This window comes from Nannospalax galili, unplaced genomic scaffold, assembly GCF_000622305.1.
Source record: "Nannospalax galili isolate Female #2095 unplaced genomic scaffold, S.galili_v1.0 scaffold933, whole genome shotgun sequence".
Taxonomy (NCBI): Eukaryota; Metazoa; Chordata; class Mammalia; order Rodentia; family Spalacidae; genus Nannospalax; species Nannospalax galili.
The window spans coordinates 1,775,858-1,798,177 of record NW_008333281.1 but is presented as its reverse complement, the minus strand read 5'-3'; the positions used below and the strand labels follow the sequence as shown (position 1 = coordinate 1,798,177).

General features: G+C 53.2%; 1 protein-coding gene across 2 annotated transcripts in view; it reads left to right on the top strand.

Moving 5' to 3' along the window:
- Positions 1-22,320, top strand: part of Necab2 (N-terminal EF-hand calcium binding protein 2) — a 28,182-nt gene extending 5,862 nt beyond the window's left edge. The window contains exons 2-13 of one of the 2 annotated variants that reach the window (XM_029561037.1): positions 1,128-1,236; positions 2,849-2,874; positions 3,006-3,103; positions 12,197-12,333; positions 14,660-14,778; positions 14,894-14,973; positions 17,434-17,487; positions 17,965-18,077; positions 18,598-18,639; positions 20,572-20,649; positions 21,513-21,604; positions 22,075-22,320. In XM_029561037.1, coding sequence (XP_029416897.1) covers positions 3,023-3,103; positions 12,197-12,333; positions 14,660-14,778; positions 14,894-14,973; positions 17,434-17,487; positions 17,965-18,077; positions 18,598-18,639; positions 20,572-20,649; positions 21,513-21,604; positions 22,075-22,103 — 825 coding nt within the window. In that variant the 5' untranslated portion in view covers positions 1,128-1,236; positions 2,849-2,874; positions 3,006-3,022 and the 3' untranslated portion in view covers positions 22,104-22,320. The remainder of the gene's footprint in view (positions 1-1,127; positions 1,237-2,848; positions 2,875-3,005; positions 3,104-12,196; positions 12,334-14,659; positions 14,779-14,893; positions 14,974-17,433; positions 17,488-17,964; positions 18,078-18,597; positions 18,640-20,571; positions 20,650-21,512; positions 21,605-22,074) is intronic. The other variant, XM_017796873.2, reaches the window with a different exon arrangement.

Here is a 22,320-nt window from a genome sequence, read left to right as displayed (position 1 = left end):
AATTCTGGATGTGACAGCTGGCAGAGGGGTGAGGGCTAGGAGGAGGGGCCTCACTGAAGCCCGGGGTGGCACCCCAGAATTCTGGATGTGACAGCTGGCAGAGGGGTGAGGGCTAGCCAGCATTTCCCTCCAGGGATGTGATGCTCACCGACTCTTTTTACTTAAAAGGTCACTGCAGCGCGCTGGGCGTCTGCTCATTAGCAGGGCCACCTGCAAATGGCCCTGTTTGGGTTGCTGGCCGAGGTGGAGGAGTCAGGACCACTTGGTTCCCCTAATTGGACCAGAGGCTGGGTGGGGGATTGATATGAACTCATTAGGCTTGTAGCTACCACTCAAGGTAAATGTCAGAAGGCTTGTGATCAAGGGGCCCTGTTCTCCCTGGGTGCAGAGGACACTGAGGTACCATCCAGGACAAGCAGATGGAGACAGCCTGTGGGAGGCTGAGCCTGGTGATGGGACATCCCATGCTGTGCCAGGAGCAGACATGCCTAATCGATCACAGCATACATTCATAGAATGCAGACTTAGCTCCAGCTTCTCCATGCAGCCCAGATACCCCATGACAGATGGCACTACTGACTGCCCCTCACCAAAAGGGTGAGGGGCTGTGCTGGCACAGACCATGTGCCATGAAGTCCTGCCTGAGCCAGGTTGAGGGTCTGGGTTTAAGCTGCAGTCACCTTATGGATGGGCCCAGGAGAGGCGCTGTTCCTGCTCCTGGAGCTGGGACCTGGGCCAGAATGGTGGCGAGTCTCTGTAGGAAGCCTGTCGGGGGATGGTCATCAGACACCAGCTTTGGGTCTACCTCTCACCAGTGGTTTTGGGTTGGGCTGTTTTAAATAGTGTCCGTGTCAGGAGATCATGGGTGATGCCTGAAGGGGCCTGGCAGAGACATACATGTTGGGTGCACTTGGAGTGCCTGGTCCTCAGAAACTGGTTCCTAGTCTTGGCTCACCTGTCAGTGGGCCTCTGTGATCTGGGGGTTTGTTGGCTGATGCAGTGGTTCTCCTGGGAGCTAGTTGGGAGTCAGGGGATCTCCAGGGGACGTTCTGTTGGGCGAGGAGACAGTGCACTGGGGCCTGTCGGCATGGGGAGCCTGCAACTCTCCTCTCTGCTGCCCACCACAGATGATGGGAAGCTGTCCCTGGAGGAGTTCCAGCTGTTCTTTGCAGATGGCGTTCTCAATGAGAGGGAGCTAGAGGGCCTCTTCCATACCATCGACTCTGACAACACCAAGTGAGCCGGGCTTCTGTGGGGTGTGTTGGGTGTTCTTCCCTTCTCCACACCTCCAAGTCTCCATTTTTTGGTTCACTATGCAGGCAAGAGGCCCGGAACCCCCTGACTCACCAATCCAAAAGTCAGACTGGTCCTCAAGACCAGGCTGAGGTGCAGACCATGATATTGTGTGTGACTGTCACAGAGTTGGTGTTTTCTGAGTCACCTTGGCTAAGCAAGGAGAGACCCTGGACCTAGTGGACACAGGACTGAGGAGACATTGGCAGGGACTCTGTCTTGCTGAATTTCCACCCACTTCCAACCCCAGCCTTATCGGAGCCTGCTTTCTAAGATACAGTCCTCGTGGACCTCATCCCTGTAACAAGTGTGAATCCCAACCAGCCCGAATCCCCTTCTGCTCTTGAAGCAAGCTGAACCTTTTCTCTGGTCATGACCTACGCTGAGACTCAGGCCACCTAGCTGGCCCATCTCTAGAGCCAGTGCAAGTGCGCACTGTTCACACTCACTGGCCTTTCACCCCTGGTCACTTTCCCACTGAGTTGAGAACCAAAGTTTCTGGGGGTGCTAGAGCAGGTTGGGGGCTCCTGGGACTAGCCTGAGCGCATCTGGGCAGTTACCACCGACTCAGTTTTTAAGCATTCTAGTCCAGTGGTGGCCTGAAGCCAGGGCTGGAGAGCTGGCAGGATGTGAATTCTCAGGGAACACTCACGCTAGGAGTGACTTTAGGTCTTGTAGGGAGCAGAGGAAACTGTCTCCAGGACACACAAGGGCTCAGCTTTCAGCCTCCTGGACACCCACAGTCATACATTCTTACTGGGGCCCCAGCTGTGGTGGTGGGGAATGGTTGGGGTGAGCCTCTGCTTTGAGAGGTTGACCTGGAGGATCTAGGGGCAGGTTTGCGTGTAGTGGGGCTACCTTAGGGGTGGTCAGAACTGAAGACCTTTCCTATTCTCCAGTATTCATGGAAGTGGGAGTTATAGGCATTAGCTCCTTGGGTTGCTTTTGACCCCAAATAACTCACATGTCAGAGCCTTCCTGGATGTGGGAATGAGGAATGGGGTCCAGGATTAGGAAAATAGAGGAGGCTGTCCCAGGGTTTCGAGAGTGCCAGGACCCAGCAGGTGGTGATGGCCCAGAAGGGCAATGGTGGTGTGTGGTTCTGACAACCTGAGATAGTCACAGCCCACCCTGCAGCCCGGTCCCCTCCCTGCTTCTGAGCTCAGCTCCTTGTGGGTTCCCCTCCACACAAGATATGGCCCACAGACTTTGAGAGAAGCAGCCGAGCAGCCAGGTGTGGTGGCGCAGGCCTGTAACCCCGGCTCTCAGGAGACTGAGGCACGAGGATCATAAATTTGAGGTCAGTCTGAGATATACCGAGAACCTGTCTCCAAAGAAGGAAAGAAGGAAGGTGGATTTAAAGAAGGAACAGAGCACGGCGGGGCAGACGGATCACCCCCATTAGCTTCTTCTATGAATGGGGCTCCTGACGATAGCTCTTAGGGTGGGGGGCAGGGCTGTGTACAGTGGAGGGGCAGGAACAGATCTGCTGACACACACACTCTCTCTCCCTCCCTCTGTCCCTCTGTCCCTCCATCTTGCCCCTGCTCCGCAGCCATGTGGACACCAAGGAACTGTGTGGTAGGTGCCTGGCTTTCCAGGACCACAGTGGGGAGGGGGGAAACTGTGGGGCCTAGTTGAGGCTGGTGGGAGGGCCCCAGGGTCGGGAGAAATCTTCTGTCACCGCTGACCTTTGCAATCTCTTCCCACAGATTACTTTGTGGACCACATGGGGGACTACGAGGATGTCCTGGCCTCCCTGGAGACCTTGAACCACTCTGTCCTAAAGGCCATGGGCTATACCAAGAAGGTCAGTGGTACAGGTGCCAAGGCCCAAGTGCCGGTAGGTTCTAGATTTTTCTGAGCATGGTGGTCCAGAGTCTGGATTTGTGATGACAAGTGTTTGGGGCTCCCAGAGGGAGCCAAGATAAACTGTGAAGTGCATGGAACAGTTTGGTAGATGCTCCCCTGCCCAGTGGAGTGGGCATTGGAGCATGAGAGCCTGACCCTGGTGTAGAGACCTAGCAAGGGCAGCAACCCACAAATAGCTGAGCCCTGGACATCTCCCACTGTGGGCCTTCAAGACTGGATGGGCGGCTGTATCAGAATTTGACCCAGGGACACAGTGGTGCCCTGAGTGGCTGGGGATGCAGGAGCCGCGAACTTCGAGGTAGAACTCAGGAATGTAAGGATGAGGCTGTGTGTCCTGGAGGGGGTATGCTGGGGCTCCAGGTCTCTCTCGCCCACTCTTAGTGAAGTTGGCAGACGCGGTGGAGGATTGCAGTCTCACTTTCTCTATCTGTGCAATGGAAGCATCCATCTTCCAGACTTTGATGAGGTTGCAGGATGGTCTAAGCTGCTGAGTGCCGTGGGGCCATGTGGGACAAAGGTAACTGGTACTTTCCACTTTGGGGCTCCAATCTGTGCCAGGCGTAGGTTAAAACCAGTTCCCTAAGCTCCTCACACATGGCCTGCACCCTGCTTTTGGTGGATTGGAGAACACTTTCCTCTTCCTGACATGCACCCCAACATTGCTGGGTCTTGCCCCTGAACCTCCATCATCCACACTGCCTTTCCTGTCCCGACTGTGCGCTTAGTTTCCAAATATTTTAACGCTGTGGAAGAGCTCCTCTGGGAGATGTGCATTCTTTGCAGAGTTTTGCTACCAGCCCTAGTGTCTCCAGGTGGCAGGCTCTGCCAGGCAAGAGTTTGGCCCACTCTGCCCTCACTGGCTTCATTGGGGGCAGCATATGCTGGGAAGGGGAAGATGGATCGTGCAACAATTCTCTCTTGACCTCTCCATTCCCGTCTCATAGCAGAGCCTCGTTCTAGCAAGGCGGTGCTGAGGCACTGGCCCCACCCGGTTCCTCCTCTGCGGGGGAACAGGACCTGACCCTCCTCCTTGTTGGAGAGGGACTGAATCCTCCCAGGAAGCACAGCCAGCTGTGGCCAAGGTGCCACATCAAGTGCTCTAGTGGGTTCCTGGAAGTGGGAGTTAAAGGCATTAGCTGACATCATCTTCCACCTGGCCTGTTTGCAGAAGGGCAGCTCAGTGTGGGCGACTTTTAACTCTTTCCTTGCTGACCATTTGATTTTGTGATGCAGTCCTGGTCTCCATCAAGATGAACTGGTTTAGTTCTCCTGGTGGCTAATGAGGGTTCCTCTTGTCGCCTCTGGGTGGCTAATGTGGGTTCCTCTTGTCGCCTCTGCCGTGATGACGCCAGGCTCTGGGTTTTCAAGTGCGTCTCTCTACTAATTGGAACATTAATACCAGCTTTTATTTGAGAACCGTCTTCAGCCTGCAGAAGACATATTTTTGCCTTCCTTTGTTCAGTCTCGTCTCGGTGGTGGCAAATCTGTTCAAGTGCCTTTTGAGTTGTTTTTGTTTTTGTTTTTAAACGATCAGATGATTTTTGCCTCAGCTATCAGTGGATGGATTCTATTTTTGGATTCTGTCATATTGAACAGTCCGAGCTCCCCTTGATAAACCCTCATTGGAGCCTCATTCTTTTATCATCTCTCACTCAGCCCTCATCACCCGCTGAGTCTTTTCTCTCCCTCCTTTGGAAATTGAGATGCGATGATGGCTTGGGGAGTGAATGATGAGGTAGCCAGAATGTCTCCTTTATGATTCACCATCTCTGATATGGAAACAGTTTTCTATTCAAAAATAAAATTTATCCATAACTCATAGGTCAAGGGATTCAAAGGGCAGCACTGTTTTAATAGGTATTTTAAAGCAAACCCTAGTTTTATTCTTTCTTTCTTTCTTTTTTTTTTTTTTTTTTTTTTTTTTTTGGTCTTTTTGAGACAGGGTCTCCCTGTAGCCCCAGCTGGACTGAAACTCACTGTGAAGACCAGGTTGACCTCAATCTCACAGAGACCCACCTGCCTCTGCCTCCCAAGTGCTGGGATCAAAGGTGTAGGTCACCCCGCCCAGCAACATGTTCACTTTTATGATCAGTTATGCTTGGTATGTTCTTATGGTTATTTTTAAAAAGTCTAAGCCATTGTTTGACCAAGACAGATGCTTCATGCGGAAACATACAGTAAAAAGCTCTTAAGCATGTTACAGCTGTTCAGCTGACATCATGTGATCCCATTTCCTCCTGGGTCCTTTTTTTCCAAGACAGGGCGTCACTATGTAGCTCTGGCCATCCTGGAGCTCTCGAGGTAGATCAGGCTGGCCTCGAACCTGGAATCTTCCTGCCTCCACCTCCTCGGTACTGGGATGACAGACATGTGCCACCCACCACCTCCCGCTTCCTACATTCTAACGGCTCACATTTGACAGTGTTGCCTGCTTTAATGAGCCGTTTCTCGTAAGCAACCACTGACGCTTATTTAAGCCCCATTTTGTTTTTCTCATCTCTCTGGGAATGTGTGTATCGTTAGAACCCTGTCCTCTGTTGCCTTGGGTTTGTTATCGTGGCTGGTTTTTTTTTCATGTAAAATGGAATGCTTTTTGCTCATTATAAAGTTAGAATTGTAAAGCGTTCACCTTTGGTATTTCTGCAGCCACCACCGATGACGACTGCGGTCTTTGCCGTAGGGTTTTCAGAGCTGTTTCTTGTGTTTACCATGTTGTGATAAAGGTGAGCAGCGAATGTCCTCCCTCTGGTCACATTGGAAGGGTCTTACTATGCGGCACTCTATCTGTCTTTATAACTGTCTCAAGGACGCCTGACGAGGAACATTGGGAGGTGCTCACGGAGCATCGAGCCTGAAAACAATTACCCCTCTCTTTGTTATGAAATATGTAAAGCACAGCTCTGCGAAAAGACAAATGTGTCTCTTCCCCACTGTGAGAGGGTCCGTGTCAGAGGTGGGCTTCAAGTGTGTGAGAACCTGTGACATGCTACAGTTGGCTCAGGAGAGCTCAAAGAAAACATGCAAACACAACTGTGTGTGTATGGGTATATGTGCATATGTGTGTGTGTCATGTGCATGCACTATAGGTGTGTACATGTGTGTTGTGTTACATGTATGTGTTTGCATATGTACATGTGTATATGTGAATGTGTGTGCATGTGTGCAATGTATGTTATGTGCACGCACACATGTATGTATGTGCATATGTATGTGTGCATGTGTGTTTATGGTGTGTGTATGTATGTGCATATGTATGTGTGCATGTGTGTTTATGGTATGTGTATGTATGTGCATATGTATGTGTGATGGGTGTGTATTCATGTATATACATGTGTGGACATGTATGTGCATGTATATGTATGAATGTGTGTATGTGTGTGTGCATGTGTATATATGTATGTGTGCATGTATGTGCATGTGTATACATACGTGTGTGTGGATGTGGGCGTGGATGTGTGCAATCAGGAATTCTGAAAGGGGTGTGTGAATAAATATAAATCCCCCTCTATCCGCAAGACAGCAATTGGCAGTAGCATCCGGCCAGACAAAATTCACAGGCACTTCTGTGAATGAAAATTACTGCGTTGATATCATGACTTTTCTACACCTGTCATGGAGCTTCAACGGCAGTTCCAAACGGAGGAAACACTTCACTAATTCAGAAGATGCTCATTCTCCAGGAATCACTTCTGCCTGTTTCAGAGGCCAGCACAGAGTTTCCTGGCGATGGCCCTTGCTTCCCTGTTTGTTTTTATTTTTCCATTTTTATGCATTTTAAGTTTGTGTGTATGCATACATGCATGTGTATGTGAACATGCCATGGCATGTGTGATGAGGTCAGAGGATGGCTTTTGGGAATCGAGTCTCTTCTTCCACCTTGTGAGCCCTGGGATCAAACTCAGGTTGACAGGCTTACAGCAGGTGCTTTTACCTGCTGAGCATTGCACCAGCCTCTCCCCTGTTTATGAGCATCTAATTGGTCTTTCTTATGGGACAGCAGACAGCTGACTTCTCAAACTAAATTATATCTTGTCATTTAATTCTTAGCGCGCTATTGTTTTTTCCATGTATATTTTCAACCATTTGTTTGATGCGTATAGACTTTTATTATATTTTTATTACATAAAATAGTAGGTGTTGCCGGGCATGGTGGTGCACGCCTTTAATCCCAGCACTCAGGAGACACAGGCAGGCGGATCTCTGTGAGTTCAAGGCCAGCCTGGTCTACATAGTGAGTTCCAGGACAGCTGGGACTACAGGGAGACCCTGTCTCAAAAAGACCAAAAAAAAAAAAAAAAAAGTAGGTGTATTAGTGACTTTTCTGTTGCTGTGGTAAAACACTGTGACCGAGTGACCGAGGCAACTTATAGAAGAGTTTATTTGGTTTATGTTTCCAAAAGGAAGAGTCCATCATGGTGGGGAGGCATGGAGGAGTGGTGCCCAGAGCTGAGCGTGTGAATCTTCAAACAGGCACAGGAAGCAGAGGGAGACTGGTAATGGGCAAGGCTTAAGAACTCTTACAGCCCACCCCCAGTGGCATGCTTCCTCCAGCATGATCACACCTCCTAAAAGTTCCACAATCCTCCCCAAACAGACCATCAAATAGGGACCAAGTGCCCCAATACTTGGAGCCTACAGAGGACGTGCTCATTCAAGTCAACACAGAGGTGCTCAGCAATGTAAAACTTAGATAGCAAAGTATGAAGTAAAAGGTTCAAATCACCTTTAATCCCATTATCCCAAATGACAGAGAACATTTTGGTAGATGATTTCTCGCATCTCGTCAATATGTATTTCTTTAATATTTTAATATGCTGTCAGAAAACTTTTTTCTGTGTTTTTTTTTTTTTTTTTTTTTTTTTGAAGCAGGGTCTCCCTGTAGCCCCACCTGTCCTGGAACTCACTATGTAGACCAGGTTGGCCTTGAACTCGCAGAGATCCACCTGCCTCTGCCTCCTGAGTGCTGGGATTAAAGGCATGAGCCATCATGCCCAGCCTAACTTTTTACTGTTTTACCTAGTATTTTAACACTTTTCCCATGTTAAGAGGGTCATTTTATTTTATTATTTTGAAACAAGGTCTCACTGTGTAGCTCTGGGTGCCCTAGAACTCACTATGTAGATCAGGTTGGCCCAAAATTCACAGAGATCCACCTGCCTCTGCCTCCTAAGCCCTGGGGTTAAAGGTGTGTGCCACCACACCTGGCTAAGAGTGTCATTTTAAATATTCTTACTTGTATTTACTTATTTATCTAGGATTGGGCATATTAGGTTACTTCTAAGATTTTAAAGTTAGAACTATTGGCTGGGCGTGGTGGCGCATGCCTTTAATCCCAGCACTTGGGAGGCAGAGGCAGGCAGATCTCTGTAAGTTCAAGGCCAGCTTGGTCTACATAGTAAGTTCCAGGACAGCTGGGGCTACAGGGAGACCCTGTCTCAAAAAGAAAAATAAAGTGGTACTTGGTCCTCAAGAACATTTGACATTTGTCCCCTGTGGGGTGTGATGCAAGTGAGTGGCCCCAAAGAAAGAAAGAAAGAAAGAAAGAAAGAAAGAAAGAAAGAAAAAAGAGGGCTGGAGAGATGGCTCAGCAATTAAGAGCACTGGCTGCTCTTAACCTCTTCAGAGGACCTGAGTTCGAATCCCAGCACCCACATGGCAGCTAACAACCATCTGTAACTCCATATCCAGGGGATCCAGTGCCCTCTTCTGACCTCTGCTGGCATTGTATAACACAGGTGCACTTAACATGCAGGCATAACATTCATACACATAAAATAAAAATGAATTAGCCAGGCGTGGTGGCACACGCCTTTAATCCCGGCACTTGGGAGGCAGAGGCAGGTGGATCTCTGTGAGTTCGAGGCCAGCCTGGTCTACACAGTGAGTTCCAGGCCAGCTGCGGCTACAGGGAGACGCAGTCTCCAAAAGACCAAAAAAAATAAAAATAAAAAGCATGAAGACTTTAAGCCTCTTGATACACAGACTTGGTGTGTGGGCGGCTGGGTCCCTGGACATCCACAGCCACGCTCTCAGCAATGTGTCCAGACCTGAGGATTTACCAGCGCAGCCTGGCTACCACGACCCATCGACTTTGTCCTCAGTCTCCTTATCTCCCATCGTGTTTTCTCCTTTTAGCTCTGGCTTCTGCAGCTGTTTGATGGAACGCAGTTGCACAGCCTCTGCACAGGCCTCTGCAAAGCCTCTGCCATTCTGATAGGGGTGCGCCCCCTGGATCTTGTCTAATCACTCAGGCACAGTGCCTTCACCTGCGGGGCCTCTGGCTGCCTTTCTTCCTTAGGAATATTCTGGTTTTTGCCTTTTGTTTCCTTTTCATGGTCCGCCCTGCTCTGTCGATTTTGACTTAACAGGTAAAACTTCATTTTTGTCTTAGTGACAGCTTCTGAAAAATCACAGTAAACATTCTCAATCTGGTTCTTATTCATAGCTAATTCAGAACATTTTGGTCTTGCTTTGGGAATGAAGGAGTTTCTGAGACAGGCAGGGAGCAAGCTTCCCCAGTGCGCTGCCTTAATCTCGTCTTTGAGATGGCTCAGCAGGGACCACTGTTTGCCTCAACCCCTCAAGCCAAGGACCTGAGTTCAATCCCTGAAACCCACGTGGTGGAAGAAGAAAGGCGAAAGCAAATCGTCCTCTGACCTCCACACGTGTGCTACAGAGTTCTCATGCACACAAATACATAAATGAAAAAAAGAGCCTGCGCTTGACCTGCACGGCCACCCGGGCATCCCTGTTCAGGTCTTTCTCTGAGGGTCTAGTCTGGATGGGTCAGGAGAGTCCTGAAAGCTGTTTGTAGAAAAGGTGCTCGTCGGGCAAATTTGAGAGACCAGCACTTTTCTGGATAGTTCCCTTGTCCTGAAAATGGGTGGCTTGTGAGTGGGTGTGGAACGACCCCTCTAACCCTTCCTCTGGAGTGTGTGGAGCTGATCTGAGGAAAAGGGAATAAAAATGTCTCTTCGCTGCCCTGGATGTGGTGTGTCACATCTTTGGAATTCACATTTACTGACCTCAGACATCCAAGCCCTCTGATCTGCATGTTTTGAACTCATTTCTGTGCTTCTCTGACTCAGTGTCTTTCTAGCAGGTTTTTGTTGTTGTTTTTTTCTTGGAGTTTAAATTTTTTTTTTTTTTTAACCAAGTTATACCATCTTGGTCGTTTGGGGCTGTTTGATTGTTGGAAGCCATTGCTCTGTGGATCCTGTGTGGGGTCGGGTCTGCTAGGAGGACAGTCTCTGCAACAGACTACCAGGAACTGCTGCACTTTGGGCTAGGAAGCCTTCTCCCTCAGGCCTCAGGACAGACCGTCCACCTCTGAGCACCCTTTCCTGCCTCCCCATGCCCCTGCCTTGTCCCTCAGGCTCTCTGAGGAACTGATGTTTAATTATTGCTAATTAATTCCCAGTCAGAGTGATGGATGGTTTAATTTGCTTTCCTTGAGGGCCCTGTTTCCCCTGCCTTGCCAGACACTGGGCAGAGTTGCAGAGTGCAGGCGGGAGTTGGAGGGCAGGTGAATCAGGAAGGTGAAGTCTCAGTGGAAGAGGTCTAAACATCCCAGGTTTTCATTGAAAGCCAGCACTCCTCCCCTCCCAACACCCAGCACCCTGGTCGCCTCCTCACCCTCACCCTCGATGACCCTGAGAAGCCACGCTTCTCCAGTCTCCTCTGAAGCCTTCCACCATAGCCAGAACCTGGGGAGGGCCTCAGTGCTGAGGTCTCAGAGCAGAGCAAGTTCAGCCGCACACACAGCAAGCAGACTCTGCAGGAAGCCTGTTGGTCTGCCTTTTCCAGAGCTCACCCCTCACCATGTACACCACCGCCCTCTCTTGAATACTGGCTTCTGGCACTTTCCTTGGGAGCCAAGTAACCCCTTGACTGTGTTTGAGTCTCTTCATCAGTTGTCTGAATGGCAACATGAACATTCAGGGGTCCAAAGAATTTTCCTTAGAGGAGAAAAGAGGGAGCAGAGGGTGTGAGGACCACCACCCTCTCCACTGCAGCAAGAGGAACAGAACCACCAGTGATTTCTGCCACCATCAGCATCACCACCATCATTGTGACCACCATCATCATCGCTACCACCATCACCATTACCACCACCATCACCATTACCACCACCATTACCACTGTCATCACCATAATTATCAGTACCACCATCACCATCACAACCACCACCAACATTACCACTGTCACTATCATCACCATTACCATCATAATCACCACCATCATCATCATCACTACCATGACCACCATCATCACCATGACCATCATCTCTATCATCATGATCACCACCACCATGGCCATCATCATCATCACTACCATGACCATCATTAACATCACCACCACCATCAGCAGCAACAGCAGCAGCACCATACTCACCACCATCATGATCACCATGACCGTCTTCACTATCATCATCACCACCATGACCATCATTACCATCACCACCACCATCATCACTACCATGATCATTATCACCACCACCATCATCATCGCCATCATCATCACCATGACCATCACCATTACCACCACCATCATCATCTCCACTACCATCACCAACCATGATCACCATGATCACCACCATCACCACCATTACCATTGCTGTCGTACCAGCACCACCATCACCCACATCTCCATCATTATCATTAATGTCATCATCATTCCATTTGCCACTTCATCAGCACCACGGTCACCATCACCACCATCTTTATTATAGCACCTACAGTTAGCATCTGCCATGCGGCAGGCCCGGTGCTGAGCACTTTCTGTTCATCTGGGCACTGACTTTGTAAGGTGGGTGCTCCTGTGTCTCAGTGTGCTTGAAGAGGTCACAGCGGATGAAGCCAGAGTTCCAGCCTTGGCCTCTGAATTCTTGGCCCCTGTTTTGGATCCTCTGCAGCTTCTAAGATGCAGAAAACAGTGGAGCCCCTGCCCGCACTGCAAAGTGGAGACAACCCCAGGTGCCTCCAGTCCTGCACCAACCCACATCTCATCCCTTCCTTCTCTCCCTCCCCAGGTGTACGAAGGTGGGAGCAACGTGGACCAATTTGTGACTCGCTTCCTCCTGAAGGAAACAGCCAATCAGATCCAGTCATTGCTCAGCTCCGTGGAGAGCGCAGTGGAAGCCATTGAAGAGCAGACCACCCAGATCCGGTGGGTCGGTGGGACCCATGGGGGTGCCCACACCAGCCTGATGCTCTGTGCACCTGGGTCACCTTGGGCAAGTTGCTGCATCTCTTTGTACATTTCTCCACCTATACTATGTAGACAAACATATAACCCAGCACCTGAGCCCTGGTGAGGCTATGCCGGGTATGAGGCTGTGCCTGTCTGAGACTCATGGATCTTGCCACAGCCTCTGGTTCATACAGAGCTGTTCTGCTCCCCGGCCTGCTTTTGAAAACTGGAAGCCGGTTTAGGAAGTGGTATCTGGCTGCAGGATGGAGATGCAGGTACCACAGGCCAGAAGTACTGTGCCTAGAGAGGGGCGACAATTCCTGCCAAGTGGACCCCACCGTGTGGGGGAGTCCCTCTTCGTTCCTTGGAGGGATGGGGAGGTGGAGGGAGCTGCTGAAGGCAGGGTAAGATCAAACTGAGGCCTTCTCTGGAGATCAAAGGAGATGCATGAGAGGAATGAGGTTCAGAGTTACTCCTGAGCTCTGGGTTCACAGGAAAGCACTTGGCACTGTGGATACTGTGTGTCTGGTACCTGGACCAGAGCACTTTGCTCCTTTCAACCTAGAAGGGTCTGTCCAGCTTTGAACGCACCCATGTGCTGCCTTAGAGCTCAGCAGACTCCTGTCTGCTCCAGGAGGCAAATGGCACCTGAGCCCACACTCTATCCAGCCCTCGTTTTCCCAGTGCAGTCTCCGGGTGCCTGGAAAAGAGGCACAGTGTGGCCAGGGTGTCCCCTTGATGTGGGGTGGGGTTTCAGGGGTGTCGTTAGGTTGGTGAGGAGCCAGTCTCAATCAGATAGGGCTGTGAGGGCCTCTTGATAACGTTGTCAGAATGGAAACGTGTTTGCTGTCAGCACTTGGAATTGCAGCCCAGGACTCTGCATCAGGACCAGCCTGTGGTCCTGTGAGTCCCTAGAGTTAACAGCCACCACTCTGGGAGCTGACAGATTTCCTTTGCTTTTTATTATTATCATCTTGATCAAACTTGCCTTTCTCTCCTGCTGCAGACAGATAACATCCTTGGGCAATTTTCCTGGCTGGTTTCCTGTGCTATGCTGGCGCCAACCATGGTTTTCCCTGCCTGCCAGCCCCAGGGGTGGGGGTGTGGTAACTCTGAGATGTCTGTAGAAGGGAGGGATGTCTTGATGGGAGTTCTGTTCCATACCCACACATACCTCAAACTGCCCCACATCTCAGCAGCTCTGGCTCCCTGCCCTGAGTTCCCTGGGGCTTCCCTGTGTCCTCCTCCTGGAGCAGCCCCGGAGGGTGCTGTGTTCCAGGCCCAAGCTGTTATTCAGCCCCTGCTGCTAGAGGGGGCCTCCCACTCAGCTCTTCATGGTCTGAGGGACGCACTGAATTTGTTGCTTGTTTGTAGAGATGCTATGATTGGCAGCTCAAAGCTTCCACCAGCCTTTCCCCGGGGCAGCGGAGCCTGCTCCCTCAACACTGGGGAGAACCTTGCTGAGCTTTCAGGGTTTGCAGGAGACAAATTCCAGAATGTACTGAGGTGTGCAGGGGCGGGAGTGGGGGCACACACATGGGTGCAGTGTGTGTCATACAGATGCATTAGGTCCCTGAGTCCTGTTGATGCTGCTGAAGTCGGCTTCTCAAGCCCCTCCCCTTTGTGTGTAAGGAACTGGCTGTTCACCCCATGTTTTGGGGACCCTGCTAGGTACCAGGCACTAGGATAGCAGTGTACCAGGAGATGTGTTCATGGGGGAAGGACACATGGGGACAGGATTGGGGTCTGGTTCAGGCCAGACTCATGTTTCTTCTGGCTCCCTTGCTGGGGGTGGGGTGGGGGGGTCTCACTGGTGCCACTCCAGTTCCTCCAACCCATAAGTTACCACACAGCACAGTGACTGAGGGAGGGAGGGTACTTGGTGTCTCCTCAGCCTGGGCTCAGTCTGTAGTGACTGACAAGCTGGGAGTTATGAGGTTAGCTAGAGAGCTGCCTGGCCCCACTTTGCTTCAGCCCTGGAAATACACCTGTGGGAACAGGACCTGGGTTATAGAGTCCTGGGATGGAGTGTGGCCACACGGCCTTGGCAAGCCATCTGTCCCAAGGGCCATGTTTCCTCTGTGGAAATCAAGGCCACTCTGTCTACCTGCAGACATGGACCCCACCGGCAAGTCTGTGCACACAGCAGCACACAGTCGGTGCTTCATAAGTGCACAGTGAAGATGACATGGGTGGCCGTGCCCCTGCAGCTGACCTCATCAACCCCGTGTCCCCCCCCCCCCCCCCCCCCCGCACGACAGCGCCAGCATAACCGGCCCCCCCCCCCCCCCCCGCACTGCAGGCAGGATCACTGTAAACCCAACCTCGGCATCTCAGAGACCCGCTACGGAGGCCCCACTCCTCCCTACGTCCCCAACCACAAGCTCATGGCCCCGGAGTCAGGGAAGAGCCAGCCTACGGGTGAGCACGCAGCTGGTTGCAGCCCTCCAGGAAATACCACTGGGGTCTGGCCTGGGCGCTGAGGCTCACACCCTCGGGCCTGGCTTCACCACCGTGGTCTCCATCTCATCCTCAGCCACTGGAGAAACAAAGGAGGAGGGGCTGGAGGCCCAGATCGGCCGGTTGGCAGAGCTGATAGGAAGACTGGAGAGCAAGGTGGGCTGCCCCTCCCTTCCGCCCCGCCCTGTCCCATCCAAGCAAGGAGTGTGAGTGAGGCGGTCAGGGCGGAGCACCCTGGTGGCTGGGGGCTGTGGAGAGCAGGACCTTGGACTCGCTCTGGCTGTGAGAGGGCAGGCAGCATCTCCAGGGGCAGAGTGGCCAGCTGGGTCCTGTGCCGTGGTCGCTTCTGAGGAGGCTGGCTCCGAGGCCCGGTGGCCTGAGTCAAAAAGGACGTGGAAGTAAGTGGGGACCAGCGATGGTTGGGGCAGGTTCCAAACACGGAGGTGCTACGGTACAGTATGACACAGAGAGTGTTTACAGAGCCACTTTCCAGGGACCATTTGTGACTCGGAGTATTCACAAGAAAGAGCTTTTCCCTAGGCTGGTGGATGGGCTGGGCTGGCTCAGGAGATCCACTGATAGGTTTCTGTTGTGCCACAAAACAGCTGTTCGTACTTACCTACTCTGAGCCTGAGATTCCTGTTCTGGTGATAGAGACAGAACAGGGCCCCTCACGGAGGTGCTGACAGGGCAAAGAAGGGAGTTGCCGCAGAGTTGTGTCGTCCGTCCCGTCCCCCCACCCCCTCCACCCCCAGTTAGCATCTATCACCAAATCCACATGGCTGTGTACATAGCTCCCTCCTGTCTACCTAAACATGTGACAGGTGTCTCAGAGCCCTGGGAATGTGTTTCTTACACAATGGGGTCTCTAGCTGGGTTTGGAAGTTTATTCTGAAGGATTCACTGAGATGAAACAAGGATGAACTCCCCATTGGGGGAGGCGGCCCCAAGGGACCCAAGTCCTGTTGGTGGCCCAGCTGCAAGACAGAGGCTGAAATGGGGTCCCCACCCACTCACTTAAGTTGCCCAGGGTGAGCGCAGCTTCCGGGTGAGAGCCAAGAGCCTCCCGGAGGGGACCTTGTGCCCGGTTGTCATAACAACTCGGTGGGGGCCCAGGAGGGAGGCTCTTTGAAGCTTATTTTTAGCAGCCCGGTCGCCCTAACAACCAGGCTTCCTGGTAACAGGGAGCACCTGGGCGTCCTGGAGACAGGGCAGGGTCTTCTGTGGTCTTTGATTGGCCTGGGCCACAAGCATGGACCAATCCTTGCCTGCTCCAGTCCCCCTCCCCCCCTGACCCCCAATCACCTCCAACCCCGGGCAGGCCAAGTAAACCTCCAGCTGTACCTGCAGGGCAGGGAGGATGGAGGTGCTGGGTACCAGGTCTGGGCGTTGCTGGGACTCTGCTTCCTCTGACTACAGAGAATCTAGGAGGTTCCCACTGTGGCCCCTGAGTCACACGTGTGGCTGTTGAGTAAGCAGAAGCAGCCTCAAACCTAAGAGTACATCTTGGCCACTGGGCACTGTCTGTGATACACATTAGAAGCCAGCAACCTCTGCAGGACCTAATAGGATTCTCATGAAGCCCAAGCTGGAGGTCTGGGGTCATGGCTCAGAGGTAGGGAAGACACTTGCCCAGCATGTACAAGGCCAGGGGTTCAAGCTCCAGTACCATGTTCACCCCCAACAAAAAGCTCAGCTAAGGAGCTTGCAAGGCAAAGCTCAAACATTAAGAACCAGCTCACTGCCATTGCTTTAACAGATGTGCCTCTTGCATGCTCTGTGTGTGTGTGTGTGTGTGTGTGTACGCACACACATGCACCAACTGCTGCTACCTCTTGCCTACAGGTAGGGTAGATGGGCACCAAGGCTCTGATTGTTGGGGTACCTACACGGAAGAAGGGAGAATTGGTACATCTGTCAGGTGGAAAGAGATGTGGGTTCAGACCCAGGTCCTTCCTGACACAACCCATTTGGGGGACCTTTGGAGCTCAGGGTTCTGTGCTATGCAGCTGAACATCAGTGTGTGCTGGGCCCTGTCCTAGGAGCCAGCTATCGGTGAGCAGCAGAGCTGGCTTGAGGAAAGCATGTGAGATGTGGAAAACTTCAGGTTCAGGGTCCGGGAAAACTGTGCAGGCCACTCTGTGTGGGTCACTGCATTCCTGGGGAACTAGAGGTCACCGCTAGGTTTGAGGTGTACAAGTTAGGGGTCTCAGAGAGCCTATCAGAAGTGTCCTGACTTCAGGCTCCCTGAGTGTCCACTGCTGCCTAAGGCCTCCCTGTCCCAGCCACACTCCCCAAGTTTTGGGGGGCACCTGACTTGGTCTCTGGGTCCCCAACACCCCTGGAGGCCTGGACCATTAAGAGTTCTGTGCCACTTCCCTGGGACACTGGTTCCACTGTCCCCTCTAAGGATGCATTATGCTGGGAGGTTGCAAGGAGCCCTGTCTTCAAGGCCTGGCTGTCAGAGCTCTGCCCCCAGCCTGGGAGACCCCAGAACCCTTGGTACATTGGGTGGGCGTTACAACTCTGGGGCCTGGTGCCCTAGTGCATTGTCCTGGGGGCCTCCCTGGAGGAGGTGGTCTCTGCCACAGGTATCATTGTGTTCTCTCATTTCAGACCCTCTGGTTTGACCTGCAGCAACGCCTCTCAGATGAAGAAGGCATCAACATGGTGAGGGCCTGTTCCCAAGCCCCCTTCATCCACCACCCCCTTTTCTGACCTTAGTCCTGCTTTACCAGGACTCTTAGAAGCATTGTGGCTCAGTGTCTCTGAGCACCTCATCTGTCTGGGACCACCAGAGGGGGAGACACAGTCCCTGCCCTCCCCTCTCTTCAGGTGTGTGGTGAGCCAAGGAAGCCCACTTGGTCAGAAAGGCAGCTTGCTGGTCACTCTGTCAGCTGTCTCTGGATGGGACACCTTGCAGCCTTGTTAATGCTGTTTGTGGGGACTTTATACCCCTTTAGTCTGGCCCTTCCTTACTCAGATTTCATGTAGAAGAGTCAAAAGCCAGGGTGGTTTTATTTTGACCCAGTTGCTGTGACCCCTCTGAATTGAGCTATGGGTGACCCAGGGTTTGGACTGTGTCCCTGCGGCTGGGGAAGGGCCTGGCACACAGGTATGCATGCTCACTTCCACCCTGCCTGGCAGCACCTGCAGCTGGTCCGGCAGGAGATGGTGGTGTGCCCCGAGCAGTTGAGCGAGTTCCTGGACTCCCTGCGACAGTACCTTCGGGGCACTGCTGGAGCGAGGAATTGTTTCCAGTAAGTAACTATGGCATGCTGCAGGGCTGGGTGGCAGTCAGGGGCCCTGACTGACAGTGGGGATGAGACAGAACCAACCCTCATCCCAGGAGGTGTGTGACTGAGAAGTTCAGAGAGTGGGGCTCGGCGTCATCCCAGCTGTGGGGTTGGGTGGATGGCTTCATCTCCCAGACCTGGGCTTACTCTGGCAAGCTGACAGCATCTCGAGAATGTAAATAGAAAAGCTGAGCTGAGGCTGGCCTGCCTGCCCTCAGCTCACTCAGTGAGAGCCTTTGTTGCTCACACAGCACAGAAGCCACAGCTGACAGAAGGGGTCTTCCCAGGGTGCCTGTCGCCCCCTCCCATCCAGCAGCCCTGCATAGTGTGGTCTCTTGGCTGAGGCCACCTCTAAGGGTCTGTGAAAGAGAACAGTCCCAGAGGACTGTGGACACAAGCCCTGGCCCTCCTCCTGGCTCCACAGTCACCCCCTCAGTCTGGCCTCCACCTCAAGGGCCCATTTATTTGTGCTCTGACCCCACAGTGAACCAGGCAGGCTGTTGATCTGGTTGAACATTTATTCTTGGTGAGTGATGGGCAGTGCCAGCTGGTTCTTCCAGGGGGCCTGAGAGCTACTGCAGACCAGGGGGTACAGGAGTGGAGGGCTGAGGGTCACCCCCCAGGCAGGGGCATGGTCAGTGCCAAGAGAGGGGTGGTGGCGGTGGCGGTGGGGTGTCCAAACAGACTGATGTAGGGAGAGCCACAGGCTGTATTGGAGTGGCATCCTCAACTAGGTTTGTCCTGTTTCTGCTGAGTGAAGACGGGCTGGGGAGCAGCTGGACCACAGGGCGGAGCTGTGGGGTTGGCTGATGACAGGGAGGAATGGAAAGAGGCAGTGCAGGGAACCCCAAGGCTTCAGAGACTTGATAAAGGATCCGACCGAGCAGGTAGGCACACGGGAGGCAGGAGTCACGTTAAAATTCAAGGTGCCTTGGGCTGTTTCAAGAGACCTGGTCCAAGGTCCTTGCCGAGGACAGGCCCGGCGTGCAGAGGGCTCTTCTGCTGGTGTGTTTGCCGAGCTGGGGATGAAGCCAGGCCCTTGGGAGTGTTGGGCACCTACTGCCCCACCGAGCCCTGGTCATGTTTCTTAAAGGGGACACCCCTTTATCCTCACTTTGGCACTGTTGCCCCAGGCCTCCTTGAAGGATGGGACCCTGTGGTGGGGTCTGCACAGGGCTTCCACCCTCATTGATCCACTGTAACCTGCACACCGAGCTGCCTGTCTGAGGGCCCCAACCCCAGAAGCCTTCGGCCAGGAAAAGGCAGCCACCCCACTGGCTCTCATTATCCTGCTGAGGCTAGATTCCCAGGAACCCAACTGTCCGTGAGGACCTTTGCCTGCTCCTGGAGAGCACACAGAGCAGGCGCAGGCTCCAGCTGGCAGAGGGCCACAGGCTGCGGCTGATTAGTGGCTGACAGGCACCCCCATCCACACACAAGCCCTGACTTCTACAATTACACAGCAAGCATTTGCCCCTACAAGAGGCTCCTCCTCCAGGGGTTTGGGGTGTCCTCCTGCCATGTGTAAGGGAGAGAGGCAGCCCAGGCTAGGAGGAGCTGCTGGGACAGGGATACTACTGGGTGGGACCCTTGACCCCACCATGGCCACCAGATCCCTCCATTTACCCCACAGCCCCGGTCATGCAGGACCTACCCCACCCAAGAAGAGGTGATGACCCAGATCACTCAAGGGACTGGCCTGGCCTACGGGTCATTCAGCCTGGGGCAAGACTGCAGCCTCAGTTTCCCCTTTAACTCGCAGAGGTTGTCCTAAGGACCAAACCCAAGTGTCCATTAGAGTGCAGGACAGGCTGGGTGGTTTGAAAACCAAGTGCATGGGCCACAGATCAAACTCAGGTGTTCCCGAGACAGGGTCTCCCTGGAACTCACTAGACCAGGCTGGCCTTGAACTCAGATCTGCCTGCCTCTGCCTCCCAAGTGCTGGAATTAAAGGCATGCACCACCATGCTCGGCACATTTCTTTTTTGAGGAGGTCAGAGGATAACTTTTGAGTTGGTGCTTTCCTTCTATCATATGGGTCCTGGGGTTTAAACTCGGGTCATCGGGCTGGTCGGCAAGCCGAGCGTGTTTTTATGAGACAGGGTCTTCTGTTTTCTCATGAGGGTGCTGGGGTTGAACTCTGGTCCTTAAGCTTAGATGGCAAGCACTTTACTGGCTGAGCCACCTCCTGAAGCCAGGAATCTTAATCTCATTGTGATTCATTCAGCAAATGCCCTGGGCCAGGTACTGAGCCAGGAGCCCCTGTGGCCCAGCTGCCACCTCTCCCAGGATGCCCCTGGTGTCTCCAGCTCACATTGTCAGTTTTCGGTGGGCCCGAGTCTGGCTCTTCCGTTGCCCTGTGGAGGCCAGTTGGGGACTAGAGAGTTAAAGTGGTTATGTTGTGCATCTGTGGGCAGCAGGTAGCTCCTGCCAGCCACGGGTGGGCTTTTCTTTGTAGCATTGCTGCCGTGAGGCTGGCAGATGGCCTCACCTTCGTCATCTATGAGTTCTGGGAGACAGAGGAGGAGTGGAAGAGGTAGGTACAGCCCTGCCTCCCCAAGCCCGGGGTGGGGCTGTGGCTAGAAGGGGCTAGTGGTCTCCAGGCTGTTCCTTGACCCTGAGTACCTCCAGGAGAGGGTGGGAAGGGCAGTGTCGAGCCAGAGACTTCGCCTCTGCCTTCCCCAGGCAGCTGGTGCCCTTCACCCAGGGGCAGCAGGATTCTTAGATTGAGGCGGGGGTTCTCACCCCAGGCTCTGCCAGATGGCTTCCTATATGAAGAACTGTAAGGGGTCGTTTCCCCACAGCCCTTCCAGGCATCCCTCAGGCGGCCCCCACACCCCTCAGTGCTCGCATCATCAGGTGCTGGGCCCAGGACCTTCACCTCCAGACCAGCTGGGCATGTCACACTGGTGACCCTGGCTCAGAGAGCAGCCTGGGCACCTTGCTGACCTCCCTAGATGAAGACAGCAGTCTACAGTACTGCTGGTTTCTGACTCCTCACATTCTACCCTCTCTCTGCAGTGAATGCTCAGGGACTGGGAGACAGGACCCCAGGGGTTGCTGAGACGGAAGTGAACAGGTCCCCTTCCTGTGCACACCAGGGTGGCTCTTGGGAACAGGGGCCTAAGCCTCCTGTAGCTCCCTCTGGCTACTGGGGCCAATTTGGAGGGGAAAAGGACAGGCTGGAAGTCTGTTTTTGTTCCCATGGATATGTTAGAAAGCAGTTCAATCTAGAACCAAAGGCCCTCCCCTATGGATGGTTACCAGGCACAAAAGTGCCTCTCACATCACTGAGTCCATTCCCCAGGCAGAGCTATAACTAGACCCGGGCCCCAATCTAGAGCTGCTCTGGGCCCACCAAGCCATGCCCTAGACTAACCTGCATTCCCTGGGCTGCAGGCACCTACAGAGCCCCGTGTGCAAGGCGTTCCGTCATGTCAAGGTTGACACGCTGAGCCAGCCTGAGGCCCTCTCCCGGATCTCGGTGCCAGGTAGAGGACCAGGGTCAGCATTGGCCCCTGGGGTGGGGTGCCTAGGATCTCTAAGCACCATCTCCAGGGGAGGGTCCTGTGGGAATCCTAGTCCAGATGCAAGCGCCTGTCCCAATAGTAGGGTGCAGAAAGGTCCCAGAGGAGAGGGGAAGCAGGGCCCAGGGCAGAGAGATGATGCATCGGGGTGCACATGAGAAGCCCAGGGAGTACGTCAGTCCAGAGAAAACCCTAAGACACAACCACAGAGGCCCCACAGTACCTACCCCAAGGGGATCTCACCTCTGCATGTGTATTTACCTAGGGAGCAGCACAGGGTCCCAAATTGTAGCTGGGCGTGCTTTTACTCCCCTGCCCTGCTGGAGACACCTCACCAGCCCGGGAGGAGCTTCCACCCCTTCCATCCCCTGTAGCCACCCCAAAGAAGTCCTCTCCCCCAAGCCCAGCCTCTGACTACTGCTCCCCAACTGCAGCCGCCTGGTGTACCTCGGGCCGAGACTGACCCCTCCTGAGGAGCCTGCTGAGGAGCCTGCTGCCATGCTCCCCTCTTTCCTAGAGACTTTGGTACACGGGCTGTCTTTTCAATACACTAACAGGAGCGCACTTCCCCTGGCATCCCCACACCTCACTTGAACTGGCAGGGCAGTCTGTGTTGCTGGGGCGTTGCTGAGACCAAGGATGGCAGGGAGGGCTTCGCAGCCCCCCCCCAACCTGTAGCC